The sequence below is a fragment of the Neoarius graeffei genome, chromosome 18 (genome assembly GCF_027579695.1).
Source record: "Neoarius graeffei isolate fNeoGra1 chromosome 18, fNeoGra1.pri, whole genome shotgun sequence".
Taxonomy (NCBI): Eukaryota; Metazoa; Chordata; class Actinopteri; order Siluriformes; family Ariidae; genus Neoarius; species Neoarius graeffei.
Genome location: NC_083586.1, coordinates 43,634,296 through 43,657,264, shown reverse-complemented (window position 1 = coordinate 43,657,264; position 22,969 = coordinate 43,634,296). Strand labels below are relative to the sequence as shown.

The 22,969-nt window shown below is 40.5% G+C and overlaps 1 protein-coding gene across 12 annotated transcripts in view; it reads left to right on the top strand.

Annotated features, from left to right (window-relative positions):
• The window catches only part of mcf2la (mcf.2 cell line derived transforming sequence-like a), a 167,897-nt gene that overhangs the window by 66,300 nt on the left and 78,628 nt on the right, over window positions 1–22,969 (top strand). For 11 of the 12 annotated variants that reach the window (XM_060898873.1, XM_060898862.1, XM_060898863.1 and 8 more), the window contains exons 3-4: window positions 5,225–5,339; window positions 11,481–11,571. In XM_060898873.1, coding sequence (XP_060754856.1) covers window positions 5,225–5,339; window positions 11,481–11,571 — 206 coding nt within the window. Of the gene's footprint in view, window positions 1–5,224; window positions 5,340–7,935; window positions 8,248–11,480; window positions 11,572–22,969 lie in introns of those variants that run through there. The other variant, XM_060898872.1, reaches the window with a different exon arrangement.

Here is a 22,969-nt window from a genome sequence, read left to right as displayed (position 1 = left end):
AGATTACAGCACCATGTCTTTTGCTGAAACAAATAATGAATTATAAATTTGCAATGTCTGTCAAATGGCCTGTGAAATAAGGCAATTCGTGACCAAGTTTAGCGATGAAACACACCAGACTCTTTAGTGCTAGCTAGACGTCTGGCTTGTGACTGTGTTTTGATACAAAAAAAAAAACTGTTTGTGATTTTCTTGGATTCCTAAAGTGAGTGAAGAGAAAACAAAGCAGTGTGATCATGAATCCTTCCATCCATTATCTCTCTATCGTTTATTCATCAGGGTCACGGAGTAACTGGAGCCAATCCCAGCTGACTTTGGGCGAGAGCTGGGGTAGGTAGACCCTAGGCAGGTCGCCAGTCTATCGCAGAGCTGTGGTATCATGCACATGATATCTAAAGCTAGATCTTTAGACCTCTGCAGATAGCAGAAGTCCTTTCCACCACGAAGGAGCCAGAATATTGAAGAAGCGAAAATTCCACATTCCAAACATGTTTTTTGTTTCAGAAGGACCTCCTGCCAGTTGTCCTGAGGTGTATAGTCCAGGAAGACACTAACTGACCTTAGCAGCAGAGTCACAGTTCACGACTACATGCACAAAGCTACCGACTCTAAGTTCAGTACATACATGTGCCCCAGTTAGGACCTGGTTCAGGTTCAGCCTTCCTGAATTATTCAGGGTTTCCATGACACTGGACGGAGCAACGCTGCTGGCTATGAGATTGAAAGTATGGAGACTCAGAAATAACATTTACAGTCCATAAACTGTGTGTATGTTTGTATTTTGGAACTCAAGGGTTCTATATTTTCACCAGCAGTCTGTCCATTCATTATTGCTTTAAGATAAATCATCTGTGTTCTGTTAATGATGTGTCTCTATTTAGCTGCTGGAGCCACTGTGGCCCGTGTTGGTTTATAATTGTTTCTGCAATGTGGTTTTTATTTTTATTTTTTTTTTACTTTTAAATCTGTGTGTGAGAGAGACAGAGACTGACCACTGATCTTGCTTTGCTCCTCCACCCACAGTAAATGACAGACTTCCACTGCCAGTCCCATGGTGTGTTTATATAACACACTTCTCTTTTAGCCGTTTCCCTCTCGCTCTTTTTCCCACCACCTTTGATCTGCGTTTCATCTCATAAGTGCCGTTTACTTCATCTTCATTCTGATAACAGGACCGCGGCAAATAGGACAAATAGGATAATAGGACAGCAGCATCATTTTCGACATTGTGAGGACATTGTGAGTTTGGCTGAGGTTGGTGTTATAACGTGGAGGATCAGTGAGATGAGAACAGGCCCTCAGTTTGAATGCAGCAGTGCTTCCTTACAGTATCGTAAATATGCTTCCTTACTGAGACCTGCTTTATTCCAGAGTATACAAAATAACAGCACAGAAGTCACATGATTTAAAAATGGAATTGTACATAATGGGAAGGGTGTAAACATGTAGCTAGTGATAGCAAATAAAATGGATTTAAATAAAAACGAGACAGTCAGTGACGGCATAGCTCACTCTGGCCCTGTGAGAAATCAAATCTGTGTAGAAGTTATCATTGTTGTCAGCTGTCCATCGCTAGCAATGATGACTGCTTCATTAGGATGCGCAGGAACTCAGATGGGCCGCGAGGCCTGCACCAGAGCAATAGAGCCGTCCGCAGAGGCGGCACGAATGGCCCGGCTGAGCTACCCTGGAATGCCTGGCCTCATGAGCTCTTGTATACCATTCTTCTCTCCTAGCGAAGTGCCTTGCACAGTAAGCTAATACAAACGATGTCGTGCTCCCATCGTGTTGTCTCTCTGGACCTCCAGACCTGATGCCAAGTGGTGCACAAAAGTGCCACAGACCTGACGGTTATGGAAGTTGCCCTGCAGTGACAACTGACTTGCCGAGTGATGCCATCCAATGGCCATTTGAGTGGCTCTTCTGCATGCCATCTGGTGGTGCGCCATTTGACCCTGTTGGGTTCATCTGCCACACTGCACTGAAAAGCGCCCTGCTGCCAGTGCCTTATTGGTGATGTATTATTTAACCCATAGTTGGAACCCAGCCAGGTGCTACCAGTCCAGGTCAGAGCAATGGTGATTAAGGGGTAACTCTACTTTCTCCAATACTCAAGTCCTCCCGGACTGGAGACTCACTACCGGTTGCAGTTAAAGTCATACCCAGGACTAGGGTAGAGGTTATATGCACCCTAGGTACCCTTACCTTCATGTCAGAAAGAATCAAAATCGGTGAAGAATTGAGGGAGAAGAAGCAATTTGTGTGGAAACTGCTCATTAGAGCTTAATTATTCCATATCTTCATTATTAATTGCAATTATCTAAAGCGATTTTCATGAAGTGTGAACGACGGACGGACAACACATGATGGCATAAGCTTATCGTCTGTTGGCTGGATGAGCTAATAATACATAAACACTTAAATATCTGCATATGTTAATTGGAGTTTGTATACAGCTTGGAAATTACATCAATGGCATTTAGCAGACGCTCTTATCCAGAACGACGTACAATATACCCGGAGCAGTTGGGGCGTAGGTGCCTTCCTCAAGGGTATTTCAGCCATTCCTGCTCGTCCAGGAAATCAAACTGGTGACCTTTTAGTCCCAAAGCTGCTGCTCTAACTGTTAGACTATGGAATTGTTGCACTAATTCCTCAGAACAGTCATATAGAACAATGGTTGTGAAAGACACTTTCAGTATGCTAGCACTTGTTTGGCTTCTTTGTGGGTGTAGAAAGCTGTCAAATAGCTTTTAAAATGCCCTCTAAAAAGTGGTTTTGTTTATTTTAACAGTAGCTTTAAGATGGAAGTGGTCCAAACAAAACCCTGACAATATAAATATCTAAGTTTCCTCAAGTATTTGGTGATCATAAAGCATACCAAACACGCACTGTCCACTTTAATAGGAACTTGTTCTTGATTCTAAGATTCCTGTTCTTGGCTGCAGGAGTGGAACCCAATGTGCTCTTCTGCCGTTGCATGCTGAGATGCTTTTCTGCTCACCACGGTTGTAAAGAGTTGCTATGAGTTACTATATGTTGGGTGGCATGGTGGTGTAGTGGTTAGCACTGTCGCCTCACAGCAAGAAGGTTCTGGGTTCGAGCCCAGCAGCCGACGGGGGCCTTTCTGTGTGGAGTTTGCATGTTCTTCCCGTGTCTGTGTGGGTTTCCTCTGGGTGCTCCGGTTTCCCCCACAGTCCAAAGACATGTGGTTTGGTTAACATGGGACAGCCATGGCCTAAGGTTGGGCTGAAGTGCTCTTGAGCAAGGGCACATAACCCACAACTGCTCCCTGGGCGCTGTAGTATGGCTGCCCACTGCTCTGGGTATGTGTCTGTGCTCATTGCTCATTTGTGTGTGTTCACTGCTTCAGATGGGTTAAATGCAGAGGTTAAATTTCACTGTGCTTAAGTGTACGTGTGACAAATAAAGGCTTCCTGGGTTTTTTTGTTTGTTTTTTGTTTTCTTCTTGGTTTCTATATCCTTCCTGGCAGCTCAAACCAATCTGTCCATTTTTCTCTGACCTCTCTCATCAACAAGGCGTTTCCACCCACAGAACTGTCACTCAGTGTTTTTTGTTTTTCCACACCATTCTGTGTAAACTCTAGAGGCTGGTGTGTGTGGAAACCCCAGGAGATCAGCAGTTTCTGAAATACTCAAACCAGTCCATCTGGCACCCACACCCATGCCACAGTGAAAGTCACACTTTGAAAGCACAGTTTTCCCCATTCTGATGTTTAAAGTGAACATTAATTGAAGCCCTTGATGTGTATCTGCATGACTTTATGCATGGTGCTGCTGTCAAGAGATTAGCTGATTAGAGAACTGCATAAAACAGCAGGGGTATGGGTCTGCCTAAAAAAGTGGCCGGTGAGTGTATAAGGCTTAAAAGTAATAACATTAATATTTCATATTCTTTGTACTGTGAGCTCTGACATCTTGAAATGACGTCACAGAATTCAAAGTTGAAGAAGTCGCAGCTCTTGAGAAATTCCATGTTCAAACGGTGTCTTCCTACTCCGTGATCAGAAACATCCCAGTTCCAACCTGTCAGCGTTCATGGAAGCAATTTGGTGTTGTGTAACAATCCAACGATTTGGGTAACCACCCATGAAAATTAATCATTGCAACAATCATAAATGGATTATTACAAAATGGCACACCTGGGGTCAAATCATGTCGAAGCAGATTCGGTGGTATTGTCAAATATCAAAATTCCCTTATGAATTGAAATCTTTTTGTGTGGATTTAGCCTCCTGTTTGTGGCAGGGTTGCCAGATTGACTCTCATCTTCCCAAAAGCTTCCGAATTGATTATAAACAAATTTAAAACTGTGGCCAGATTACTTCTTTTCTAATTCTATTCATGACCACAAAGTTGTTTGTCGTATTGATCAAACAAATAGCACTATGAATTTCCAAATTTTGAGACACTGCATGGAGGACTTCTTGACTTTTGTGTGTGTTTAGCTAGCAATAGGAGGTAGAATGGTTTTGAATTGAAATAAATGTTTAAATGTCTGTATACATTCTTGGATACAGTGTGTTTACAATAGAACATATTTCCATATACTTGCCTATGAAATACCGTGGCTGGCTAGCATCTTCCCTAGTATTGCTTGATAGAGCCAGTTTCACTAGTGAGTTCAGCAAAGCTTGAATATGGTGTAATCGGTCTGAATGCTTTAAAATAAGCATAGGTGAGTTTAATATATTCGGTAAACACACAACAACTGAAAAATAAACCTGTTCAAGCCTAGTCTCTGGGACCTTAGATTAGGTTTCAAGGATGAAGTCTCGTCTCGGTCCACTGCAGCCCCTAAACACTCCAAATCCATCTTTGGGCCTCTCAACACCCGTGAAAATATAATGGATGATGGTGATGATTCCAAGTGACTGCCTTAAGCGAGGTTTTAACTGTATGATGAACACGCAGCATGAGAGAACCCAGAGTCATCAGTCATCAGATTTTGCTTTGTGTTGTGGATATTGTGAGGCTGTTCACTGCAATACAATCCATATTCGCCGTTGTGCTTTCTCTTTCACATAGCTGTACAGAGGCTGAATAGGAGACGTGCAAGTACCCCCTGGTGGCTGGTTTAGCTTTAGGTTGCTGCAGGATGCTATTTTACAGATCAACATTACAAAAAAATTGTCTTACTTTATCCATTTACATTGGTGTTAACAGTATTAACAATGTTTCCTGTTTTCCTGGTTTTTCCCAGGTGGTCGAGGCACAAACGGGAGCCCCATCATCATTTTCCCAGAGTTCCCTACATTCACAGAGCTGCAGGAGGAGGAGTTCCACAATGTGCTGACATACCTGACCAGCGTTCCCAGGTGTGTGTTCACTTCGTGAATGAGTCCTGGTTAACTATGGATCTGAATGTAATATCTTAGGATATTAGATATCATACACATTTTCAAATGGTTCCTGAGTATTCCATATGCAAACTTGTCAGCTATTCGGTGCTTTTGATTGCTTGGCTGAAGAAGTGTGCAAGAACAAAATGTAGTGTGTCATAAGTGAGCAATGAAGAGTTTGGTAAACACTAATCCAAGGTTACACTTATCAGAAGATTGCTGGTTTAGTCCCTGAAGAGGAAGCCAACAGAGCTGGGAGGTGGGCGGTGGGATCTTCTACACTCGACTGACTGACAAGCCAATGACTGGCCAATCGGCTGCTTCTGTTGGGTCACGTTAACACACCTAACTGTCCTCCAAGCATGTCCTGCTGTCCTCTGATAACCAACAGAAGCACATTTTAGCCTTCACGTCCTAGATCAATGGCTTTCATGAGACAGGTGATGTAGCTACTGGTTGTAAAATGAAACGGGAAGAAAAACTGGGATTGTAAATAACATTTATAATCTTCAGCTGTCCAGTTTTGGTGAGTCTGTGCCCACTGTAGCCTCAGATTCCTGTTCTTGGCTGACAGTTATAGAAACTTGATGTGGTCTTCTTTGTAGCTCATCTACCTCAGGGATCAATATGTTATGCATGCTGCAGAGGAGAACCGTCAGGGCCTTCTAGGCCTTTAGAGAAGGCCCAAACATATCAGCATTTCAAATGCTAGATTTAATGTCTTTCATTCTTTAATTTCTTGCTTTCATAATTTCATTATAATTATTCTCTTCTGATTCTAATTCGGCCTCATTTTCTATCATATTTCCTTCAGAAATGAAAGGGTTACTGCTCTGAAAATATTAAAATCGAGTTATCCAATGAGATTTTTTTTGTTTGTTGTCTCTAGGCAGAGAAGAGTTTCGAGCTGGCTCACTCATTAGTTAGGACTTCATTGCCAGGACAGAAGGCCGTGGCAGTGTATGTTTATATAGGAAATGATAGATGAATTAACCAATCAGATTTTGATTTATAGTGGGAGGGACCAAATATTTATCACCCTAGGCCTCCTTGAAGGCCAATGCGAGTTTAATTTAACCGCAAGCCAGCACCGTCAGCGCAGCAGTAAAGTAACCTTCCACCCAGTGTAGCGTCCATCAGTAGTGTTGGCAAATGCTAATAAAGCAGTCAAGCCAGTGCTATCGAGAGCAATAGCACAGGCTAACGAGCGAGAAACTAAGATTTCTGTCTCCAGGCTTTTCTTCCATGCATGCTCGCTACAGTATTTTTCACTCAGACTTCATTTCCCAGTGTAATTTACTGAGTTACTTTTAAAATCAACATCGACAGCTACACACAACGGAGCGATCTGGCAGCCTGCCATTAATCCTTTGCAAAATCCTTTGCCCTGTTGCTTTTTTGGTGTGTCTGGCTAAGTTTTGGCTGAGTTGAAGTCCCAGATCTAATAGTAACGGTTCACCACTGGTGTGCTGAGATGCTTTTCTGCTCACCATGGTTGTAAAGAGTGGTTATTTGAGTTACTGTATCCTTCCTGTCAGTCTGAATCAGTCTGGTCATTCTCTGTTGACCTGTATCATCAACGAGGCGTTTACACCCATAGAACTGCTGCTCTCTAGATGTTTTCTGTTTCTTGCACCAATCTGTGTAAACTCTAGAGACTTTTGTGTGGGTGTGTGAAATCCCAGGAAATCAACAGTTTCTGAAATACTCAAACCAGCCCTGCTGGCACCAACAACCACATCACAGTCAAACTCGCTGAGTTTCCACATGCTAACGTTTGATGTGAACATTAACTGAAGCTCTTGACATGTATCTGCGTCATGTTACGCATTGCACGGCTACCACAGGATTGGCTGATTGGATGATTTCATGTATGTGCAGGGTGACTTTATTTTCCCATGAAATGCCATCTAGTAGCTATGTACTAAATAATTACCTCTTAAATACCATCTAGTTACCATTCTGCAAAATAAAGTGCTACCAAATGCATTTCTTTTCCAGCAGGAACTGTGTATCTGCATTTCCATTGAAGGGTTAAGTGGGTAATTGAGTGTTTCCTTTGTGCACATTTACGGTATATAAAGTGTATTCTAATCACCATTAGTGTGTGGAATGTTGGGTTTGAATATACTGTAGTATGCATAATTCATTCATGTTTGAAATCTTGCCAGCAGAGGTCACTGATAGTTTGCTTTTTGGTGTAAAATGTATTTTACATGTTAGGACTGAATCATTAACACACAACTACGTACTGAAGGTGATCACGAGGTTGATATTTTTTTAGTGCTTGGACAGTGAGGGATTGTGAAGATGAACATGCTTACCATCTGCACAGGTAATTATGTGGCATTTTGGTGTAATGATGCATAGTGATTTTGCTGGAAGAGTGAACATATTTCATAATCATTGCAAAAATCCTCATTCATGTACAAGCCTGTAATTTTGCTTAAGGAATGCTTTTTTTTTCCTCCGACTCCTCCTGTCTGGCTCTCTCACACTGCTGTCTCATGGGAATAGCAACCAGTGAAAGCAGGAAGAGAGAGAGAACAAGAGAGAAGGGGGTGTGAAGGTGAAACACACGGAGATGGAAGGAGGGAGGTTCTAATTGCCTGAGGTTTTCCAGACTTAAAGTAGGAAGCTGATGTGGATTTAATTTGGTGGTGGTTTTGTAAAGGAGTCTTCTGAACAAGAAGGGATAGAGGAGATCTTTGCAGCAAGGCTTCACCTTCAATTTTATCTTCTACACTGAATTAATAGGAATTTATTTATTTATTTAGAAGAGCCTTTTGTTGAATTTGCAAAATTCTTCAGGTTTCAAAGTGTTTTTGCTCCTGATCCACGTCATGGAGGGCTCGATGATGGTTATCTCAATAACCGGGTGCAGGTTAATCCAAGCTTTACCCATTCTTTAAAAAAAAATTTAATAGAATTTTAATGAATTGACTTTAATAGAATTTTAATCAGTATTCAAACATCTCATCTCATTATCTCTAGCCGCTTTATCCTTCTACAGGGTCGCAGGCAAGCTGGAGCCTATCCCAGCTGACTATGGGCGAAAGGCGGGGTACACCCTGGACAAGTCGCCAGGTCATCACAGGGCTGACACATAGACACAGACAACCATTCACACTCACATTCACACCTACGGTCAATTTAGAGTCACCAATTAACCTAACCTGCATGTCTTTGGACTGTGGGGGAAACCGGAGCACCCGGAGGAAACCCACGCGGACACAGGGAGAACATGCAAACTCTGCACAGAAAGGCCCTCGCCAGCCACGGGGCTCGAACCCGGACCTTCTTGCTGTGAGGCGACAGCGCTAACCACTACACCACCGTGCCGCCCATGTTCAAACATGATAATCTATTTGTTAGTGAAAGGTATAAGCCAAAGAAGTCAACATGATGATATTCTCATTGGTTGATTCCGTTTTATTTACTCTCACAGTGCTGTTTACTTGTCCCTGATTTTTCTCTCAATTTTAGATTTCCTAGGTGCCCTGGATCTACATAAAGTCTGCCAACAGAGTAGGGCCAAATCCCAAATGGCTTGCTACAGTAATCAAATATACCATGCACTGAGAGGCTCCGGTTGAAATTATGGATTCTCTGAGGTGACTAGCATCGTACAATTTTGTGAGGGGCAGAAATTGTACGATGCTAGTCACCTCAGAGAATCCATAATTTCAACAGGAGCCTCTCAGTGTATGGTATATTAGATCAGCCTTTCTCAACCAGGATGCCGTCAAAAAATTATATATTCTAACATTGAAATAAATAAAATGAATTAAAATTCCAAAAAACGATAGTTACACTAATGCAGATCATCGCCGCCTCATGCGTCATCACAGTTTGTCTCACAGCCCCCTTTCCCATGTCACAACGTCACTGCCAGGGTCAGCGTATGGTCAGCGTGACTGCGTATATTTTATATGAGGGTGCCTTGAGAATTTGCATACTTCTGAAGGGTGCGGTGACTGAAAAAAGGTTGAGAAACGTATTAGATTTATATCCCTCATCAAAAAATTCCAAGCTAAAAGTGTTAACTACACAGAATTAGAAATAAATCTGAAAAAATAAAATACTGGAGGCAGCCATGTTGTTTGTTGTTTACGTTGCCGTGACCTTCGAGCTGTGCATGTGCAATGTACCATGCTATCGACTGCCTCGCTAGGCATGATCATGATACGTAAATCTACACACAGATATGCTCACAGAGCTGTGACTGTGACGTCAGTTCATGGTATATCCAGGATATACCATGACTGACTCACACCATGTCTTTTTTTTTTTTTTTGACATCACGAGATACCCTTATCTTTATGTGTATTTTACCTGAAATCATGGATATGGTGTACTTAAAGATGTAAAGTCACTATGTACACTGTTACCCAGGATTGTTACCAGTACTCATTCACACAGATATCCAGTCAGCTAATGATGTGGCAGCAGTGCGAAGCATAAATTCATGCAGATGCAGCTGAGGAGCCTCAGTTAATGTTCACATCAATCCTCAGAATGGGTAAAACATGCGATCTTGGTTGTTGATCTACGGTTGTACCTCAGGGTTTAATGTGCTTTGAGATGCTTTTCTGCGCACCATGGTTGTAAAGAGTGGTTATTTGAGTTATTGTATCCATCATGTCAGCTACAACCAAGTTGCTCATTCCACTCTGACTAGTGGCATTAACTAACAGGATGTTTTCTGTTTTCCGCACCAAGCTCTGGAGATTGTTATAGGTGGAAATCCACAGGGATCAGCAATTTCTGAAATCCTCAAACCAGCCCATCTGGTAGCGACAACCATGTCACTGTGTTGAGGAACTAAAAATAGAACATGGGATAACCGAAACATCCAAATGCAGATTTTTTTTTTTTTGAGCTTTTGAATACGCTATTCAATATTGTTTGAACAGTAAAACAGGATGTTGTGCCATCAGGATTGGAGCAGGAGCCCTTTGCTCTTGTACATCCCTTTCAGGCTTTGATTAGAGGTTAATGAATTCTAATGAGGGAAATCTTGTTGCTCTGGAAGCACATCATCAGTCATGATGGCTGTGCCATGCTGTGCCTTCAGAGATCATGGCTACTCGTACTGATGAGAGATTGCTTCTCCCCCTTCCACTCCTCCTTTCTTTCGTTGTATTTTTCTGTATTTTTCCCCTCCAGCAGGGCAGTAGAGTGTGAGGAACACCGGGGCAAAGAGACAAGGTGGGAGATGTAGAACGCAGTGTGGCAGACTCAAATGAAATGATAGCCAGGGATAAAAGGAAGAAGAAAAGCTCAGCTTTTAGAAGAGTAAGATGGGTATCTACAGCCTGTGAGCGTCTTACTATCATGGTAGCAGGAATATAAGGGCATCAGCAGTTCCTTTCTTGCTTGCCACCTTTTTATCATTGAGACAACTCCCTGCCACCCCTCCCTGCCTCTCTTATTAGCGATTCAGGCTTGTGAACCTGCAGCCTGGGCTGTCTGTTACAGCCATGCTGCACCCTGATTGGCTCTGAGGGAGCATCTGATCCTTCAAGATTGGCTGGTGGATTGAGCGGGGAGCAGGCTGCACTGCCGTCATCGTCGGTGCTTCAGTCCATTGCTACTGCAGCCGTAAACACAGGGTTTGGACAGATACAGAGGAACACACACACACATGCTCAGTGAAGAAAAAAAAAACGCTTGTGGATTTTACCATCAACCCTCTGGATCCGGACAGGAGTACAAACTTTCATCAGGCTGGTGTTCATCGGTTTGTTTTGAAAAGCCACTAAAATAGTGTTTTCTTAAAAACGGACGTTTTGGCCACCATGGTGAAGCAGCTGGCAAAGGAGTGGTGAACATTCACTCTCCATGGTGATGGATGTAACAGCCAGCTAAGCATCTGTACGCTGTGTCTCTACGGTTACAATCTGTACGTGTGACTGAGGTTACTGGTGAACATATGAAGCAGCTCATGAAAGATTCTTGATATCTAGAAACTAGCTGGTTTAGAATTGGAAGCTGGTGTGTGTGTGTTTAGTAGATACATGGATATATCTGTGTGCTTGTGTGTAAGAATGTGATTGTTGCGAGATGAGAGAGATGTACATGCTGCCATGGTGACCATGCTTCTCTGCTCTATAGCCTCAGCGCCTCAGGAGTTGGCTTCATCCTGATCATCGACCGCAGACAAGACAGATGGGCATCAGTGAAGGGAACACTACTGCGCATCGCGGTGAGTGTGTGTGTGTGTCATTCACGTGTTGTGGGGATCTGTATAGCTATGTTTCCTTGTGAGATATAGATGTGTAGAGTGGACTGGAGAGTTGCGACAAGAACTGCATTGTGTTGGAACTAATGAATCAGAAAACGCAACGTTACCAAAAATTAGGTGTTTAATGAACACTGCATTTGTGGACACAATAACTGATTTACGTTAATTGACCACATATTCACATTGCAAATCACATATTAACTCTGACCTCTAATGCTAAATTAGTTAAAGCTAAAAGCAAAAGCTGTTTTTACGATCTTACAACTTCAAATAATTGATGGAATTTTGCCCATCGTTTGTGATTATGGTCCCAGTTTATATGAAGGGCTCTCATACATGTGATTACACACAAACTACGGTATATGCAACTGTAATATACAGACTTCTGTTGATAGATTTCATTGGGACTTTTAATGTTGCGTACACATGCTAGTTAAATGTTGGGAAAGTTACCAGTGTAGAGTTAATCTATTATTATATATTATATGGATATGAATGTTTTACTGGGAAATACGCCGCTCGTATTATTCATACGAACTACGTCCGGGACATTGAGAGAGGCAACCGTGACACACATTTAAATAATATTGGCTGGCTTTTTTTCATAGTATATCAGATATATTTCATTCAGCTAGCATGATATTGAATGAATCGAAGACAAGTTCAATATCATGCTAGCTGAATGGAATATATCTGATGTACTATGAAAAAAAGCCATTATTATTATTATTATTATTATTATTATAATACATACACATTCCTTTTGGGTGTTCAGTAGGGTGCATCAGTTGCCCTCACTTTCATAAAATCTGATGCATTTTTGTTTGGGTGTTCCTTTTCACCAATAAAGACATCCTGTAAAATTTTTTGACCATATTCAAAAGTCTAATGGTGGCACCATGAGGTTCATTTTTTGCCAAAAAACGCTTATTTTATGTTTTCGCGTAAGGTTTGAATCACAATGTTGGACTCCGTTTATTGATTTCTTGTGACCCAGAGATCATGTTAAGAACCTTTGCAAGGGATTGAGAAGCATTAATGTGATTCATAATACATTTGTATTGTTTAAAAGTAGTTGAACAATGATTCAATGAACAGCTAAAACTCAAACTGTGCTTGATAATATATTTAGAATATGTACTAAAAATGTGTATCTAAGATATTTGGTATACTCTATAAGGTGCCATAATGTTTCATGAAAAGTGATCGAAATTTTGTCATAAAAGTCATAAAATAGCAGCTTTTTCCATAACTTTGAGCTCCTGGTGCCACCATTAAACTTTTGAATTTTATCAAAATATTTCACCCAGTGTGTTTTCTTACCAAAAGGAACATAAAAACAAAAATGCATCATGATCGGAGGAACTTTTCATTTTTAGGGGGCAACTGATGCACGCTTGTGTTCAACATGTCTTTCTGTTTCAAAATTCTCTCAAAATCTTCCATATTTAACGAAGCAAACCTGACGGCCATGTTTGGTTACAAATTGTCACAGTCGCTCGCTAGCGCGGGAGTTTTACATCTCCGACGTGTGACGTCATGACAACCATGCGATACCGTAAACCATATTCAACGCTCATTTTCCACTGGGTAGAGTGACGTAATACATGGATAAGTGATATGCTAACAATACTGCATGCTCTCAAACCAAATGAATGAAACCTGCTAGAAGGGAATATAATACGTTTTTATTCCATCAAAAAAGTGTCCTGTATGTATAATAATTCTCTATATGTCACCTCGTGAGGAAATCAATGAACTGTTTTTTGAGTAGATTTAGGTAGTTTTTGTTTGTGAATGTGTCTATATAATAAAAAGAAAATCACACGTTGGCCGGAAGATACGAAGTTTATCTTCTCGTGTTGAAAACCTCGCGTTTTTCATATGAAATACATCGCAGATCTGAGTGACATATTTCACTCCGATGATGTCACTCCCAGTGTTTTCCTGCTGACTAGACGTGTGTTGTCAAAATGGCGAACCGGTTCAAAATTAAAATTCTTTTGATTAACTTGTGTATTATATAAACAGCATTGCACGGTGGCACAAAGATATGAAGTTCATCTTCTTGTGTTTGAAAATATTTTCGCTCGTTTTGCTTTGCTCACTCGTGAATGGATTCACCACTCGAAGATCAACTTCATATCTTCGCGCAACTGTGTAATATCCTCTGCGTATTATACCACAGCGCTGTTGAATTCTTCAATCTGATTAGTCAGAAGGTGTTATAATGGCAGGTCTGGCAAAAATTTGGCGAATGTCATATTCTAATAAATTATCATTTCTATAGTAATGGCTAACTCGCAGTACGGCACTTGTACGGCAGACGCTCTTCATCACCGAAGGCGAATAATAAACAGATTACAAAAAAAAACCCCATAATTGTTAATATGGTTAAAGAGATGTTTGTTTAACGTTGTTGGGAGTCTCCAGTGTCAATGCTTTGTAACAGTCAGAGTTAAAGCTGTAACATGAGGTTTTTTTGACGCAGGAATCAATCAGCAGTTTTTGCCTTATTATTACCTTTGAGGGAGGGGGGAAAAGTGGTTGATGAAGGAACAAGTGTTTGCTGATGATAGAGCGCAAATGAGAATAGACGTTCCATAACATAATGTAAATATAAATGATTAAAAAGTGTCAGTCTTCAATAAATAAAACGTTATAATGATCAGCAAATTGCTGTGGAATATAACACTTCAGGACTTGCTGTTTATTGGAAAAATAAACTTCGGGTGGTAAAAGTAAATCCACTTCACGTTGCATAACATCTTGACATATTGTGTTTTACACATTGCTTTCACTTCCTGTATTGTTTTCATTCTTTAACATGCTTTTGTAAAATGCTGCGGTGATGTCGCTGATGTCCTGTGAATTTGCTGTAGATGTTAGCGAGATATATGGGTTACTTTTTGTAGCGTTTTGAGACGTTGTTGAGGTTTTATACTGTGTACAAGTCTATAAACATCCAGGTGGTTAAAACAATAGCTGTTGCTTTAGGCACTGTGTGTGTTCAGCTCTCAGCATTTCTACATTATTACTGCTCACTTCTTTATCGGTGCACTCAATATCTTATATTTACGGTACTGCTCTGCTCAGACCAATGCACTGAGGGCCAATATTCCAGCCACAGCTCAAGTCCAGCTTTGGATTAAAGTAGACAGCCAACAGGGAGTCTGTTGTTCAAATACTTAGCCCTCACTTCCCAGCTAGGCTTGACATCTATGATGAAAACACTGCAGAAGGGGGATTATGTCGTGGCAACGTTCGTCCATCCCGGGAAGGGTGCTCACCTTCTGAAATCAACTCCTCTCACAATTTTTGGAGAAATTTCACAAATCTTGGCAGGATTCTTTGTTCTATGTCGGTAATACGCATATTGTAATTTCTTTAAATTCGGTCACATTTTACCAGAGTTACAGCCCTTGATTAACAAAATTATACTTGGACAATTTCATGAGTGTGTGTTTTCCTTCTGAAATCAACTCCTCTCATAATTTTTGGAGGAATTTCACAAAACTTGGCAAAAGGCCTTGTTATATGTTGATAGTACGCATATTGTTTTGTTCAGTTCGGTCGCATTTTACCAGAGTTACAGCCCTTGAATAACAACCTTGTACTTTCACAATTTCATGAAGGTGTGTTCGCCTTCTGACATCAACTCCTCTCACAATTTTTCGACGAATTTCTCGAAGCTTGGCAAAAGGCCTCGTTATATGACGGTAATACGCATATTGCGATTTAATTTTGTTTGTGAAAATTTTACCAGAGTTTTGACCCTTGATTAAATAACTTGTACTTTGAGGGTGTACGTTCTTCTGAAATCAACTCCTCTTACAATTTCTGGAGGAATTTCACCAAACTTGGCAAACGGCTTTGTTATATGACTGTTATACGCAAATTGAAATTTCGTTTAATTTGGGCAAATTTTCCCAGAGTTATGCCCTTGATTATTAAGAAACTTGTACTTTGGCAATTTCATCAAGGTGTGTTTGCTTTCTGAAATCAACTTCCCTCACAATTTTTATCCCCCACTGACCAAAAGGCTCGAAGGGGGATTATGTCATGGCAATGTCTGTCTGTCTGTCAGTCCATCCCAGGAAGGGTACTCACCTTCTGAAATCAACTCCTCTCACAATTTTTGGAGGAATTTCACGAAACTTGACAGGATTCTTTATTTGTCAGTAATACGCATATCGCAATTTCGTTTAATTTAGTTGCAATTTACCAGAGTTATGGCAGAGTTGCCAGTGGGGGATATTGTGCTCTCAGAACACTCTTGTTTTTTTTCTGTTGTTGGTTCAGTTGGTTAAATGTAATTTTGCCTTTTTTTCCCCCTAACATTTGCTGTATGGTTATAATGTGTGAAGGATTTATTGAGTAGAACGGATCTGTGCATGATGCGTTTACTGTATTTATATGGGAAGAGGGGAAAATAATTCCCAAGGGCTTTGGAATTTATCCATTTTATTTAGTTAGTTTCCAAAATTAGGGGACGATTTGAATTGTCCCTAGCCAAAACGTTCCAGATTCATTTCATATCGTCCAACGAAAAGCAGTGGTTGTGGCTCTTTTTTTTGGCTTTTTTTTTTTAAATTAATTCACTGGGGTCCCCCCCCCCATCTTCTGTAAGTGTGTTATCTTGGTCAGGGTCTCTGGAACCTATCTAAGGAACACTGGGAGGAAACTGGAAACAAGGTGGATTGGGACATTAGGCTTAACTTCATCATTCTTAAAGAAATGTTAGCTTGTTGTTCAGTCATATCAATGACTGGAAAAAAGACATGGATGGCGTGGATACGTTCTATAGAAATGAAGCCAAAAGTCCTCTGCCGTATTGTTACATTTGGAGCCAGAGTTGCGTAGTAGCGAAGAGAATTGAAGTCGGGGACAGTTACTCATTTGGTAGCTCCTCCCCTTCTCCCAAAACCAAGGTCCAGTGCATCACCAAGGCTGTCAATCACTTCATTCCCAAGTATATCTATGCCTTCTTATGATATAGTTAATGTTTTAAAAGCTAATTTTGGGGGGAAATTTAAAAAAAAAGTGCAAACATCACCATAGGGAAAACTGACATTGTCAATGAAACGCATGGAGATGGATGAAGCTACGCCTTATACTGCAACCAGCCAGCAGGGGCACTAGACCTGTGGTGGCTTCACTTTTTAGATGTTACCCTGTCCATGTTTTTTTTTTTCTTTAAATAGTCATAGGGTTATATACAAGTCACTCATGATCCATTTCCTTCACACTCTCTATTTTTTCATCATTGTTTGAAATGCAATACGAATATTTGACATAAAGCAGCAGCACAACACAAGCGGCACATATGTAAATGATGGCATACACAGTTGTATTCAGCAAGTTGTGAGACTGGGCGGCACGGTGGTGTAGTGGTTAGCACTGTCGCCTCATAGCAAGAAAGTTCTGGGTTCGAGCCCAGTGACTGACGGGCCTTTCTGTATGGAGTTTGCATGTTCTCCCCGTGTCTGCGTGGGTTTCCTCCGGGTGCTCTGGTTTCCCCCACAGTCCAAAGACATGCAGGTTAGGCTAATTGGAGGCTCTAAATTGACCGTAGGTGTGAATGTGAGTGTGAATGGTTGTTTGTCTTTCTGTGTCGGCCCTGCGATGATTTGGTGACTTGTCCAGGGTGTACCCCGCCTCTCGCCCATAGTCAGCTGGGATAGGCTCCAGCTTGCCTGCGACCCTGTACAGGATAAGCAGTTACGGATAATGGATGGTTGTGAGATCGAATCCCAGTACCACCAAACTGTCATTTGATCATCTGATTTTCCCTCATCTGCTCAGCAAAGTTATAAGTTGGTTTGAATAAAAGGAACTACCAAATGAATAAATATAAAAGCAATGTAAACGGTACTCCCAAGGACAAGGAAGGAATTGGACCAAATGGAGGATTGGACCAAAAACAATCACGGGGATGGTGTACGGGTGTTTGGGGAAAGAGTTCTCAAGGACAAGGAAGGAACAGGATGGAGGATTGGACCAAAAACAATCACGGGGATGGTGTATGGGTGTTTGGGGGAAAGAGTTCAGTTAACTGATGAGTGAGGATAATCTAGATGGGCGTCATTATGGCTTTAGTGGGATTACTCTCAGTGGACCTGTTCAGCTGTCAACGAGATTAGAAACCATAGGGGGTGTAACATGGGGGCTGTATGGAAGCGTGTGTGTGTGTTTTTTTTTTTGTGTGTGTGTGTTTACTCTGTCAGTACAAAAGAGGTTACTGGGCTAATCAGCTAATGGAGAAAATGTGGGTTACTGTACACAGGCAACACTAAGTCTAGCCTACATACGCATGTGAAAAATATATTTCAAATGAATGTACAAATGAACATTAGGTTTCTTAGGGATGCGTATTGCTAATAATAGTCCTTCATTCAAAGGTAGGTGATGGTGGTGATGTCAGTGAGAATTCCATAAAAGAAATAATGTGTTGTGATCAAAATTTTATTTATAATTGTATGTGTAATTCAAGAAAATGATTTCATTCATTCATTTATTTTCTATGTCCCTTAACCATTGCGGGTCGTGGGTGAGCCAGAGCCAATCCCAATTGACCTTGGTCGAGAGACGGGATGAAACAACTCATCATTTTACTGATAAATAATCATGTAAAAAAAAAATCACCTTTTACATACTATGCATGTTTCAGGCAGCTTTCACACTGAACTAAACATGAAGACTGACCTCTGGGAAATATTAAAGTCTGGGGGGTTTTTTTGAATGAAGGAATTATAATGATTCTAAAGAAGACTGAATCACGAACTCAATTTGCTCTTTAGTTTATTGAATACTGAATCATTCCTAAAATATCATATGACTCAAACTGAAGAGTGAACTGATTCACAGAATTGATTCACAGTCTGCACAGGGATTCACAGCTTTTATTCTCAGGGGTGAAAAATGCTCGAGTAGACTAATTGGACTTTGTTACTGTACTTTAGTATTATTTTGGAAGATTTGCACTTGAGTAAAGTATTATTAAAATTGAAAATTTGTATTCTTACTCAAGTACATTTCCGAGAGAGAGAAGAAAAAGATTTTCCATTTTTTAATTTTGGCCTTCAAAGCACTTGTTATAAATCTCAAATGCCAGGAGAGGTTTCTCCTTTCCCCCCCATTTCCCCCTTTATTTTCTTAGTAAGAGGTCTTTTGCTGGAGTAAAGATAAGATCTTGTTAACCTCCTGTGTAGAAATGAAAAATATGCCTTTAAAATTCACCATCAAAGCTGAAGAAGTACATGTTCAGTTAACTTTGTTGTAAATGAGCTACTTAAGTTTTAGATATTTCCTTGTTAAATTAGCTAGCTAGTAAAATTGTGTACATTACCTTGTTAAATTAGCTAGCGAGTCAGATTTTGTAAATTAGTTTATATTAGCTAGCTGGTTACATTTTGTAAATAACAAGTTAACTAGCTGGTAAAATTGTGTACATTACCTTGTTAAATCAACTGGCTATTTAAATATTGTGTATTAGCTTGTTAAATTAGCCAGCTAGTCATTCTTTGTGTTAGTTTGTTAAATTAACTAGTTAGTTAACTTTTTTTTTTATTTGTTACTAAAGTGCTTCATTCCAAATACCAAGTTTATACTGTATGTCCTAGTACAGTGTTTCTCAACCACTGGGCCACGGCCCATTAGTGGGCTATGAAGCACCATCTAGTGGGCTGTGAATTTTTTTTTCAAGTTTGAAGCCAAATACTAAATAGTTCAGGATGTCGTAGTATTCCAAGTCCAGTAGCTGGTTCACCAAACACTTCAAGTGGAATAAATACATTTGTGGGTAAATTAAGAAGAACAAGCCTTTATTTTTGTCACATTCCTCCTCTACATTTAACTCTTGCATGCGCGCACAGTGCATGGATACACAGAGAGAGAGAATGCGTGCGTGCAGTGAGTAGAATAAATAAATACATTTGTGGGTAAATTATATGGTTCTTTGATGCCTGCTGGAAGAGAAGAGCAGGAAGGATTGAGAATCAAGCAGCTGTGGTTTGTTTACACCCGATACTAAAACTTGTAGCATCCTAGCAAACATCACAAAGATGCAGAAATTCCTCCTTCACCAGGCATAAACGATACAGGATTTATCTTGTAGTGTCCTGATCCCTAGATCTTTAACCCAGCCACATATAAAAAGTTGTACGGCTCCATGCTGTTCCAGGTTTCCATCTGTGTGTCAGTGTAGAACGATGTCTGCAGCACCAGGTAGTTTGAGATGTCAGGGAACTCAACGGATGGATAATTTTCCAACTCATAATGAATGAATGAATAACTTTATTTAAACACGATCAGTTGATCAGCAGAGCTGGTGGGGTCGTGCGTGTACAGATACAAATAATTATGAATACAAAAGACTAAAAATATACACGATCTTAAAAACCTTAAAATTTGTTGATTTATCTGTTATCTTCACATTAAGTTAATTAATAGTATGTATAACTATTGTCTTTGTTGTATTTAGTTCCAGCTACAATAGGATCAAAATTTATTCTACGAATGTAAAAATTTAGCTCGTAAATTTTTATTTCACAGGAAAAATCCTTCTTTGCTTATGTGGCAATAAGTTCTTGTGTTAATGGACCAGATTCCACTTTTGGATCATTAATCCCTTTTGGCTGAGAACGCCCTGCATGCAGAGTTTGGCTTCTGGTACATCCATACAGTTTTAAATACAATACCTACAATTTAAAAATAGTTTTCATTGCATTTATTTAATTCCTGGGCTCCCGTCTGTAACAGGGAGTGATGTCGCATCCCATTAATACACTTTACAATAGATTATTAGATTCTAATAGAATTCATGAGCCAAAATAATTGAGGATCTTTTTTAAAGAACCCCGACTCGTTACAAGTATGATTAGGTGGGCCTCGAAGCAGAAAAGGTTGAGAACCCCTGTCCGAGTAGAATCTTTTCCCCGTGACTGTGCTGCTAAGCAAACTAACTAGTCATGCCGGATCAGGCACGATGAACATGTGATCAACTCTTCATCAGTAATATTTACTTTTTAGTCTTACTTGCTTTAGTATGTTTAATTGTAAATAATTTTGGACTTTGAAGTAGATTTTTGGTTCCATGTTACTACTTTTTTTTTTTTTTTTTTTAAGATTATGACACCGTATCCTTTTACTTCAGTGCAGTTTCTCTGTTGTTTCCCCCACACCTAGCTATACTTTGTAGTCATGATGCTCGCTCGTCACTGATCGATCGAGTGTGAGCTCTCTATACATTTTTAATATTTTGTCTGTATAAAGCCAGCAGGTTTAATCTACTTACAATAACAAAAGAAGTGATCTCTTTTTTTTTTTTTTTTAACTGTATTTACTTAACTGGAGCAAATACATTAGTGAGATTTATGGCATTAAAATTGATGGCTTTTATGTGTGTTTTTTCAGGTTGGGGTAAAGCAAATTGAAGCTGGGGAAAAAAAGCCCCAAACCTGATGCAGTCTGTAGAGTGGATACAAAAAGAGGCTTAATGCGATTATGTTTCGCTTTAATTGAATTATTTAAAATGCCTCAAATTGAAAGCATCATGTCGTCTTATTGAATCTGCATTTTAAGCACTTTTCTTGACGGAGTGTAGAGTTTTTCAGCGTGTGTAGAATTCACTTTCACATGAATGAGTGAGTGAGTGAGTAAGGAGAAGGGCTGAACTACGTACTGATTGCTGATTATACATTTCCTGAATATGATGCTTTCTCTGCATTAACATGGCATTTACACTCAGGAAAAGTATGTGTGTCACAGTTGAGTCAGGTGAGAGGTGGTGGTGGTGTTTTTCGTACCCTACTAGCCTACTTCTGCAGAAATGCCACTTTTTCCCCTCACAAACCTGAATTTTTTTTTTCCCCCTGCTAGTTTTTTTTCTGAGCCTACAGCAATTCCTAGTTTATTATGGTACGTGGAACTCTTCACCTTTTTTTCTCTCTATTGATGTGCATGTGTTTTCTCACCTCCAGTTTCACACCTGTTTCATTAATTAATTAATTTAACACACTTGCATGGACAAAGAACAGTATTCTAGTATTGCTTTTGTGTTTCTCTCTCGGATAATGAACACACACCATTACATAATGATGTATCTCAGACACCTCTCTTTGTCTGCTATGGTTAATTGTCCGCAGTGCAGCTGCTGCTGGAAAAACAGGGAATGTTTTTTTCCATACACCTGATGGGAAGTTCAGTCCCGGCAGCAATGTCAAATTTTGCCTTTCTGTTTTTGAATGTATGGAAATGTCGTATTTATCGCATGTAGCAGGGGGTAATTATCAAGATGTAGCACAGAAATGAATATAGTGTTGTATTTGTATTTCACAAAACCTGCTCATTCATGCAATTATCAAATCAGCCAATCATGTAGCAATGGTGCAATCCATGAAACCATACAGATGATCTTCTTCTTTTGGCTGCTCCCGATTAGGGGTCGCCACAGCGGATCTTTCGTCTCCATTGCTCCCTGTCTTCCGCATCCTTCTCTACCACACCTGCCACTTTCATGTCCTCTCTCACCACATCCATGTATCTCCTCTTTGGCCTTCCTCATTTTCGTTTGCCTGGCAGCTCCATCCTCAACATTCTCCTTTCAACATGCTCTGCATCTCTTCTCAGGATGTGCCCATACCATCTCAGTCTCATCTCTCTTAGCTTAATTCCCAAGCTCTCCACATGTGCTGTCCCTCTGATGTGCTCGTTCCTTATCCTGTCCAACCTCCCATCGCAAACCTTAACATCCTCAACTCCGCCACCTCCAACTTTGCCTCCTGTCTCTTCGTTAAGGGTACGGTCTCCAATCCATACATCACAGCTGGTCTCACTACTGTCTTATACATCTTACCTTTCACTTCTGCTGGGACTTTCCTATTACAAATCCTTCTCCAACTTCTCCACCCTGCCTGTACTTGCTTTCTCACCTCACTATCGCAGCCCCCATTTTCCTGCACAGTTGACCCCAGGTACTTGAATTCACCAACTTTCTTTACGTCTACTCCTTGCATCTTCACTACACTCTCATCCCCATTCTCATTGATGCACATGTATTCTGTTTTGCTCCTGCTCACCTTCATTCCTCTTCGTTCCAATGCATACCTCCATCTCTCCAAACCCAACTCAACCTCCTTTCTACTTTCACCACATATCACAATATCATCTGCAAACATCATGTTCCATGGTGACTCTTGCCTCACTTCATCTGTCAAGCTATCCATCACTATGGCAAACAAGAAAGGACTCAAAGCAGATCCTTGATGGAGTCCCACCTTCACCTTGAACCATTCAGTCATTCGAACTGCACACCTCACTGCTGTTTCACTGTTCTCATACATGTCTTGCACCACTCTAA